The sequence below is a fragment of the Pholcus phalangioides genome, unplaced genomic scaffold (assembly GCF_987345545.1).
Source record: "Pholcus phalangioides strain wild (caught in Gottingen) unplaced genomic scaffold, Ppha-v1.0 ptg000024l_1, whole genome shotgun sequence".
In the NCBI taxonomy this organism is placed as follows: Eukaryota; Metazoa; Arthropoda; class Arachnida; order Araneae; family Pholcidae; genus Pholcus; species Pholcus phalangioides.
Genome location: NW_028301616.1, coordinates 32,402,293 through 32,411,994, shown reverse-complemented (window position 1 = coordinate 32,411,994; position 9,702 = coordinate 32,402,293). Strand labels below are relative to the sequence as shown.

The following is a 9,702-nucleotide window of genomic DNA, read 5'->3' as shown; positions in this document are numbered from 1 at the left end:
CTTTTTTAGTTAACAAAATTTTTTCCTTCATATTTTTATGCAATCTGTTTTTTTAATCAGTTGTATGCATTATAGATGTGGGTGTTTGGTTTTTTAAACAATGGTTGGAGAAAAAATTAACATCTCAACAATGCTTCTGTTTACATTGTTCAAGCAGAAGTTCTGTTAAAACATCTGTTAACATTGTAAAAAATATTTTTGAACAGTTTAGCATCATTAAACATTGGAAAAAAATTAGCATTGTTATGCACTGTTTGAAAAAATTAGCATTGTTAAGCATTGTTTGAAAAAATTAGCATTGTTAAGCATTGTTTGAAAAAAATTAGCATTGTTAAGTATTGTTTGAAAAAATTAGCATGCTGGGGTTTCTCCTCTCATTAATTTTAAGTTTCCATCATCAATTCTGGGATTTTTTCTTTCATTTATTCTAAATTTTCATCAATATTCCGGGATTTTCTCTCATTAATTCTAGATTTTCATCAGTTCTAGAATTATTTCTATCGTCGATTCTGAGATTTTTTCTTTCATTATTTCTGAAATTTCACCAATTCTCTGATTTTTTCCTCTCATTAATTCTAAATTTTCATCATTAATTCTAAATTTTCATCATTAATTCTGGGGGTATTCTCTTTAATTTGGAATTTTGATAAATTCTGGGATTTTTTTCTCATTAATTCTGAATTTTCAACATCTCTGGATTTTTTTCTTTAGAAAATTCAGAACTAATAAGTTCTGAATTTTCATTGGTGAGTAGATATTTTTCAGCATTCCTGTATATTCTGTAATAGTGCATGAATCTTTCGATGCCCGATTTCCCCTTCCCTCTTGAAATATATAAAATAGGGCCTAAGGAGCCCCGAAATTATTTCCACGCCGGGGGCCCCGCGTGTTATAACAGCGGCCCTGCCGCAAACATCATATTTGGAAGGGAAAATAAAATAGAGTACAGAGTACGCCATCCCACTTTCCCCCTTTCCTCTGAAAGGCATTCATTTCCTCTCGGCCAATAAGAAGCTGCAACGGGTCCTACCTGTGCCGGACATGCAAATTAGCCGAGATTCGTCGTCGGCCGTGATCGGATTGACGCCGTCGTTTGTTGTTTTTGTTATTACTTCACAGGAATTAGAAATTTTGTATGGATTTTGGATTGATGGACGCGTTTTTGGACTATTTGGGACTGTACAGGAGCGATGTTGCGAAGGATGCGACCTGCCTGTACAGGTCCGTCGCAGAACAGGTAATTAATTATTAATTAATTATTAGTTTTACTATCTTAATTGTGATTGATATGTGTTATTTAGGCCGAGAAAATCCTTCTTCCATACCGAGTGATTGAGGGGAATGCAATGTCCTACTTGCAGCAATAATAACTCAAAGACTGCGGGCCACTTCACTGGTTCGAGAACGTGTCTCGGGCCACTTGGTTAAGTGAGCTGTAAAAGTGTCGTGGGCCATTTGAGTGATCTAAAAATATACTGCGGCCGCTTTAGTGCTCATGAACAGGGCCGTAACTGGGCTGGGGCAACTGGGCCAAATAGGGGCCCCAAAAAAATTACGCTTATTTTGGATAATAATAACCCTTTCAAGAAGGGCCTCAAGGAAAAGTTTGCCCCGAAAAGGCTTATTACGGTCCTGCTCATGCAGTGTGCCGCGAATCACTGAAGTGATCCGTAAATATGTCGGACACATGAGTAACTGTGGCACAGCTCCAGATCACTTAAGTGATATTTAAATGTTTCGCAGACCACTTAAGTGATGTGGAACTGCAGCGGGACACTTGAGTGACATGTTCATGTTCCGCTTAGTTCATTTTTACAAAACTAGGTTTGACGTCGCATGGCCCCGCTGGCAAAGGATTGAGCATATATGATCTATAGTCAGACATACGCACTGAGAGGCATACAGGGCCCCGTAGTTCATCCCCCGAGAACGATCAAAAAATTTAAAATATCTAATTAAAATACCTTTTATACACCATTTGATCAATTTCTGTTGATTTAAAATGTTTTTTGAAGGTTAGTAACAATTTCTCTGGAAGTGTTGTGCCTTGTTAACTTTTTCCGCCGCCCCCCCCCCCCCCCCCCGTGTACCCAGGGCCGCAACTGGATACTTGGTCAGGAACTGGTCTTGGTAAGCACGTATTTTGATGCCCTGTGATGCTGGAAAGGTTAATAGGCGAAATTTGCTCCCCTATATTCTTGCGTTCAGGCACCAGACCCGCTTGCTCTTACCTGGTTTTGGCCCTGTGTGTATAGCCCCCCCCCCCCAATGATCGATAATTCGTACGCCTTTCTACGGTATTAATTGATAAAATGTACTGTATTTTTATAAATGATTATTTTTTATGTAAATGGGTCCAGTGTATGACCGTAATCCCGTAGGGTCACCTGGGTTAATGTTTCCCAGCTTATGATCAGTGCCGTCTTAACACATGGGTCCACCCAGGCACCAAGTTTAGAGGAAGGGACCTCATGGTAATAAAATCTGGTCTTTCAAACCGAGCACCACTCCGGTTTATCGCCATTGGTAATTTACTATCGATTGAGTTGTGCCGGAAGTGTGGGTGTGTATCTAAACAGTCTGAGTGCATATGCCATGTTGCCTGATTTTTCAGTGCTGCCGCCTATATTTCGGAAGTGAAGTGTAATGATTGAATAAGTATACCATTGTAGGCCTATTGCTCTTAGTGGAGAGACTTTTTAACGGGGAGATCGGTTCGTATTCGCGCCTCAAAGTTGGAACCTCCGACCACTACTGTGGTGACGGTAGAGTTTAAAATCTGGTCAAGATATTCGAGATTAAGAATGTAAATATGTGTGGGCAGGCATTTCCAGTCAAATAGGGCTTTAGAAGAATCGATTTGATCGGGAGAGGGGGGGGGGGGAATGATGCTCTTAAGACGCCTTGTCTGTGATCTACAGCAGTGGTTCTCAACCTTGGGCCATATGGCCCCCTTGCGGTCCTGGGATATTCTAGGGGGCCACGGAAGAAAATCAGAAGTAAGGTGATCCGCGACAGGTGGTGAAAGGAGTCATAGAGAGCTGTGAAGAAAAAAAAGCTTTAAAAGTGAAACATGGTTGAAAAATATTACTATTTTCAGAATTCATCAGATCCGTCCATAGAACCAGGGGCATCTTAACCTTGCGTATATGTGGGCATGACCCGGGTCTTCATGTCTATAATGGAGGGATAGGGACTGCACTATATGGGAATCTAGTACTATGATTTTCATATGTAAGAACAGCTTACATGTGAAAATCATAGTACCAAATCTAGTACCAGCTTGATGAAGTAGTAGTAATGACCAGCAGTATGAAGCGCCGCCAGAGCAACGGTTGATGTGTTGGGAGGGTCGATTTATTGTGCATGTTCGTTGGATCGTCCCGTATTTTATACAGACCCGTTTTTACCATATAATTTGACTCCTGGGAGAGAAGATAATCCATCATTTGGATCCGTTCCTAGCCAGGATTCTAGAGATTGACCTGATTTATTAAAATTTCATTCGTAATTAAAAAAAATAGAATATCTCGCTCTTGGATGAGGGTATGGGGGCCCCTGGATAGGACGGGGGGGGGGCCCACGAGAAAAAAATGTGATCCGTCGGGGCGCCATGAGCTGAAAAAGGTTAAGAAACACTGATCTACAGGCAAACCTGAATGTACTTTAAGTTGGATTTTTCAAGTGCGAGTGATTTTTGTAATATAGGGGTCATTCAAGCATTACGTCAGCATCGATGGGGGAGGGGTTCCATTTGCTGACTTTTGATGGGAGGGGAGGTTGAATGATGCTTGTTATCAACCACTCTTCACAAAAATATGAATTTTAATATTTGTAACAAATTTTTTATTGACTAGGGGCCATAGGGGCTCATGTACACACCCCCTGTGTGCGTCTCTATCCCAATGTGTTAGGAGGTGGGGCCAGAGCTAACGAAATTTTGCTGTGAGGGTCAAAAATGGCCAAAAATCTGCTGACGTACCTTCAAAAAATTAGACTCGCCGGCATTGTAAGTTAGTGGCCCGTTGACTGGCATTTTATGGGTTCTTGCATAGGCACTAGAACCTGAAGGTTCGGGGTACTCCAGTAGTTCTCTTCGCCCCCCCCCCCCCGACAATTATTTTTGGGTTAGATGAGCGGGACATGTCTAAATACGGTTGTGTCAGTGTTGTCTTAACGCATGGGCTCACGGCACCTCCAGCAGAGAGGGCCTCATGAAACAGTTCCAATTAAAATTAAGCATGTGAAATGGTGGGGGGGGGGGACATTTCTAGCCAGGTAAGGCATCAAAAAAATTACTTTGTGCAAGGGGGGACATGATGCTCTTACGGCCATGTATGTACCGAATGTTTGACTACCCCCAAAATAAGGGGGGGAGGCTGGGCAAATGAACCATTTTTCCATGCGGAAATCGGGCGCAAAAGTGCTGATTCTCCCCCCCCCTTTTTTTGTACTGTATCTTGTCAGATTCGATTATGCTTAGGCTGTGATCGTCCACTAGAAGATGCAACCAGCGAAAAACCGCTATAGCAGTTTTGCGCATACTTGCCATTTGTTCTTGCTTCCAGTGGACGACCGGTAAGGTCTCAAAAAAAATCCCTGGGCCCATGGTGCTCTTAAGATAGCCCAGCTCCAGGATGTGGGGGGCATAATGCCCTCCCATCCTGAGGATACTAGAATGGCTTTAGCCTGGGACATAGCTGCAACTAGATGCTTGGTCAGCTGAGGTCAAGCACGCATTTTTGCGCTCCCTTGTAATGTTGGAGAGCGAAATATGTGCCCTAACTGGTTTGGCACCCAGGACACCAGATACACCTGCTCCTCCCCCCCCCCCCAATAGCGGCTCTGGCCCGTATTCAACCTCTAGTTTTTTATTCTATGAATATTTGCATGCAACGACATCGTGAATTGCCCGGCTTCAGTACGGCCATTCGATTGGGGGGAGGGAGGCGCACAATTGGAATCACGTTGAAAGTCTTACCCCGATTCTCGCGGGTATGGAAAGATGAACCATCTTATATGGGGACAGAGCGGGGGGTCAAGGTTGGGTATGAAAACATGGACTGGAAAAGGTCATTTTGGGTGTGCCTGATCCTATATGTCCACGATTTGAATAACCACCCCCTATGTCTTGGAGAAGGGGTCTTCAGCGGTGCCTGGTTCGTGATTTTTTTTTCTTTCCCCTTTCCCTATTCGACTTTGCCGCTAAGTGGAATTATTGAGTGCGCATTGATAAGGTTTTAGAAATGCCTTTTGCGTACCATGCCACAATTAATTAGTCGGTCGACCGAAGACGCGCAGATCCATGAAAATTTCTGGATCCGCGCCTCAAGGACCATTCAAATGTTATATCAGATTTTTTTGCCTTTTCGATCCTTCCCCCCCCCCCTTCCGTCAGCAAAACTATATCCCCCCGGTCAGCAAAATTGCGTCGGCTCTGCTCCTTGCCGAATAACGCATATCGTATTGAGACGTACGCGCGGGGGGGGGGGGGGGGGGGAAGGAATGAGCACACTATGCCCCCCCCCCCCAGATGGTCAAATATTTATTCTTGATGCAAAAAATATTACAAAAAATCGGAAGAAAATACCTTCACGTATATACCACCACCGCACTCTCGTTCAAAAAGCTTTTATCCACTTATGTACGGTGTCCGGAAAATCATTCGAGGAAAACGCACTAAGCGGACACAAAATCGTTTAGCTGACCACCCCCCAAATCCCTACAAGTGAGACAGGACATGGTAGGGGGCGTCTGAGAGGTCTACTAGAGGTCTTTTTGAGGACTTCTGAATAGGGGAAAATGTCGGATTCCCCGGATCGGCGCTTGGACGGAGGAACCGGGCATTATGACGCATCAGAGTGGCATGGGGGTTTCTTTCTCTGCAAAGAAAGGTAGAGAGTCTTGTGCACCGGGCCAAAAATGGCGTCGAGTTTACTACTTTTCCCGTTAAAAATTAATGCATATAAGGTACCTAAATGGGTACCCCCTCCAGAGGCGGATTCGTGGGCGGAGATACGGGCTGGCGTGGGGCCCCAGCGTCAAAAGTGGAGTCGACTGATCTAATGTACATATGAATTGACATCATCGTGCCTCCCCCAGCAATAATGACCGCGCACTCCCAGACTTCCAAGTCTATCTCCGCCTATGGACGCGGATTTAAGGGGCATTGACGGAGGTACGAGGGGCATCCCTCGTCAAAGGTTGAGTCGACTGATACAATGTATGTGTATATATAAATTTACATCATCATGCCCCCCCTCCAGCAATAATGACCGTGCCCCCCCCCGACTTCCAAGTCTATCGCCGCCTATGAACAGTGGGCTTACCGGCACTAGCATTTTTACCTCCCCCCACAACTTCAAAGTTCGATAATTTTATAACAGTGTTCTTTGTTCCTACCTGAAATTTCCGTACTCCCATAAATTTTTCCGCGAGGGGCAGTTGCAGTACCCCCTATATATAAGAGGGGATGTTGTCTTATCGGGGGTGTTGGCAGTTGCCGCCCAGTTCTGGCCTTGGCTCTGGGTGACCCATTTCTATTGGTGGCACTGAACATGACAAATATGGTATGCACAGGAATGTCCCATAAGATGCAGGTCATATGGTCAGTCAGATTTGCACAGGGATTTATGCTTAATGGAAAAATGCGTGCTTAGTCTGCGGAAAAGTTCAAATATTAGTACATTTCTTATAGCCATTTTTTTTTTTTTTTTCAAAAAAAATCTTGACTTAATCATATCCCAAATTAGATTTTTGAAAAATAACTACTACTACTACTCTAAAGATGAACAACTTTGGCGCCACCTTTGTTTTTGTTAGTTCCTCCCTTGTGTTTATGGGATGCCTATTTCATGTCAGAAGTCAGTCAGGTCTTGATTAATGGGTAAGTCTAATATAATGAGATTTTGTTTCATTAAATGTGTAATCATTTCCCATTTATTTTCCAAACCTGTATTGTTTGCGATTTGTTTCATAATTTTAATGAAAGAACTGTGGGTTGTCATAGATGACCTGTGGGGACCCCAACAAAGAAAAGACCCACTGTGGGGCCCAGAGGGTCTTGTCTTTGCTGTGGTTAAGGCAGCTGCATTGTCTGCACTCGGTACAGCATATTATTAACGTTTGTTGTAAAGAAAGGAAGGTTGTATCTCTTTTGTGTGTTGCTGGGCGTCCAACAGCTGGCTCTCGGGCCGCATGTGGCCCGCAAGGCAATTTCGTGTGGCTCCGGCACGGTAAAAATACTTGTGTATGAAATTAAATTTGTGATCATTATTCGAACTATTTTGGTTTCAACTGCAGACTTTATTACCTCATTATTTCTAGTGACGGAAATAATTTACTATGTTTCTTACCATACTGCCTTTTCCACATACAAATCACTCATGAAGTTTGTTATAGGTATTTTTTATTTTCTCTCTCTCGTGTTAGGCGAGTTGCTTGTTGCATCTGAATGCATATTTGCGAAGTGGATGCCAACTTGCATGCCAACTCCCCCCCCCCCCTCAAAATTTTAACAGATTATGTTGCGTAGACTGGGCGAAACTATGCTATAGCATACAGTATTTGATAGTGGTGATATTGTGCAGTTGACCTAGGAAATTTTACACAGAGCCACTGTGATTTCCCGAAAAACATTAATCTCTGAATTTCAATATGGTAGGTTAGTTACATTCCTCATTGCAACACTTCTTCGAACCAAAGATGTTCTGATTTTTAGAAATTAGCTCACGTACAGTGACATCTGAGCCAATGGTGCTGTAGATAATTTGTTGCACTGGTCCTAGCAACCCTCCGAATACGAGAGTCTTGCTGCAGTGTTGAGGGGGTTGAACATAGTCAGAGTGCACATGCATGATATGAGAGGAGACTATTTCTTCCAGTAAAGTGTGTCTCCAGCTGTTACAAGAACAGCTGGAATATCATTCTATCTATAGTATATACAGGGTGAGCAAAAAGTCTAGAAACTTTAAAAAGTCATAAAAACCGGAAAAATAACCAAAATAGAAAATGGTTTGCTGAGTTAGCATCGCTAGGTCACTGTAATTTTTTTAAGACAGGAAAAAAATAACAAAATAGCCAATAGGTGGCGCTGATGTACACACATCAAAGAAAATATATGCAAATAATGAACAGAATGCTTCCAAATCGTTTATTACAGCAGTATGTGTTCCACATGACCCACCACAGGGGATAACACATTGCAGGCGAGTCACAAATCCAGGAATGGCAGCAGGCCCAAAATACACGGTTTGCAATGGCGAACTGTTTGTGGATTAGGGGAGCATGTTCTTTTGCATTCATCCATCCACTCATTTACATATTTCCACCAAAGTCACTTTTACCAACATCACCTATCGGCTGTTTTTGAGTTATTTTTTCCTGTCTTAAAAAAATTCCAGTAACCTAGCAATGCTAACCCTGCAAACCGTTTTTATTTGGTTATTCTTCTGGTTTTTATGAACTTTTAAAGTTTCTACTGACTTTTTTGCCCACCCTGTATAATTTCTATATATAATATAAGGAACTATATTATTGTCAACTTGATGCAACTAAATCCCATTTGGAATAAATCAGAAAAAAGTGAAAGCATTTTTTCGAGAATCAATAAATGGCAATTTATTATACAGGGGCATCCCTCATCTCTCCACGTTTGCTGTTTAGAAACAACCTCCTAGCCCCTTACATCTGGCAATTGGTAGTAATATAATGAATCTCATTTAACCTGTGTAACGTTTAAAAAAATGTAATTTTAGTAAAATTACAAATAAATTTAAGATCACACATTAAAGTAATTAGGAAAAGAAAATCTCGGCTGAGTTTGAGGGAATCAAACCCACAACCTTTGCTATGTGTGTCCCACTCTCCAACCACAGTATCAATTGTGAATGTCAGTTTCTTGTAGATTGTATTCAGTCCCCTTTAAGTGGATGTATTTAAAGCCCTGGGTAAAACTTTTTACAGCGAAACTGCCCTGGTTTCACCATACTACATACGAGGTATATAAATCGGTGAGATTTTTCTGGACGCACGCACACACACAGCTTATATGTCAAGGTAGGCTGCCTGCGGCTATGGGTTATGAATGAAAACCAGGACTCTTAAATAACACAACAGTGTCACGCAGGGCAAAAAGTTTTCTGGGTTTCGGTCAAAAACTGTCAGAGTTCAATAAAAACATGACTTGCAAGATTAAAATTCCTGTTGTAATGGCTAGTATAAACGAGCTATTCTGACAAGAAAATTGAAGGTAACATACCGGAAAAATTATAGGATGTGATACGAGACCACAAAAAATAAGCTTCAATAGATTCTCAGTTGGTTAAAACGCTGCGCTCTTTAACACAAAAGCCTAGTGTGACAAGGGGCAACGAAAAATTAAAATACTGACCAACTGTAAGAAAAAGAAAATGGCACACCTAGGAGCCAAAGGAAATAACTGACGGGGGGGGGGGGAAGCCAGTGGAAGAAAATGGCTGACCAAGGTGAAAAGTGCCAACAGGCTAGAAATGAAATTGCCAAAGGAAAAGGTATTCCACAGCTGTTCTCTTGTCCAGTATGCAAGAAGAACTGGATTTGATTCCCAGCGAAGACAGCTAACTTTTCTTCCTAAGCTTTGCATCGGCATGACAACCACAATAATCTTCCCAATTTTCTCGTGTGGTTCTTACACTTAAGCAGCTGTTTTTTCAGAGAAGTTTT

The 9,702-nt window shown here is 42.2% G+C and overlaps 1 protein-coding gene across 2 annotated transcripts in view; it reads left to right on the top strand.

Moving 5' to 3' along the window:
- Nucleotides 1-1,088: 1,088 nt before the first annotated feature.
- The window catches only part of LOC149069257 (uncharacterized), a 33,307-nt gene continuing 24,693 nt past the window's right edge, over nt 1,089-9,702 (top strand). Inside the window, exon 1 of one of the 2 annotated variants that reach the window (XM_089251000.1) lies at nt 1,089-1,237. In XM_089251000.1, coding sequence (XP_089107126.1) covers nt 1,136-1,237 — 102 coding nt within the window. In that variant the 5' untranslated portion in view covers nt 1,089-1,135. Of the gene's footprint in view, nt 1,238-6,796; nt 6,887-9,702 lie in introns of those variants that run through there. The other variant, XM_089251001.1, reaches the window with a different exon arrangement.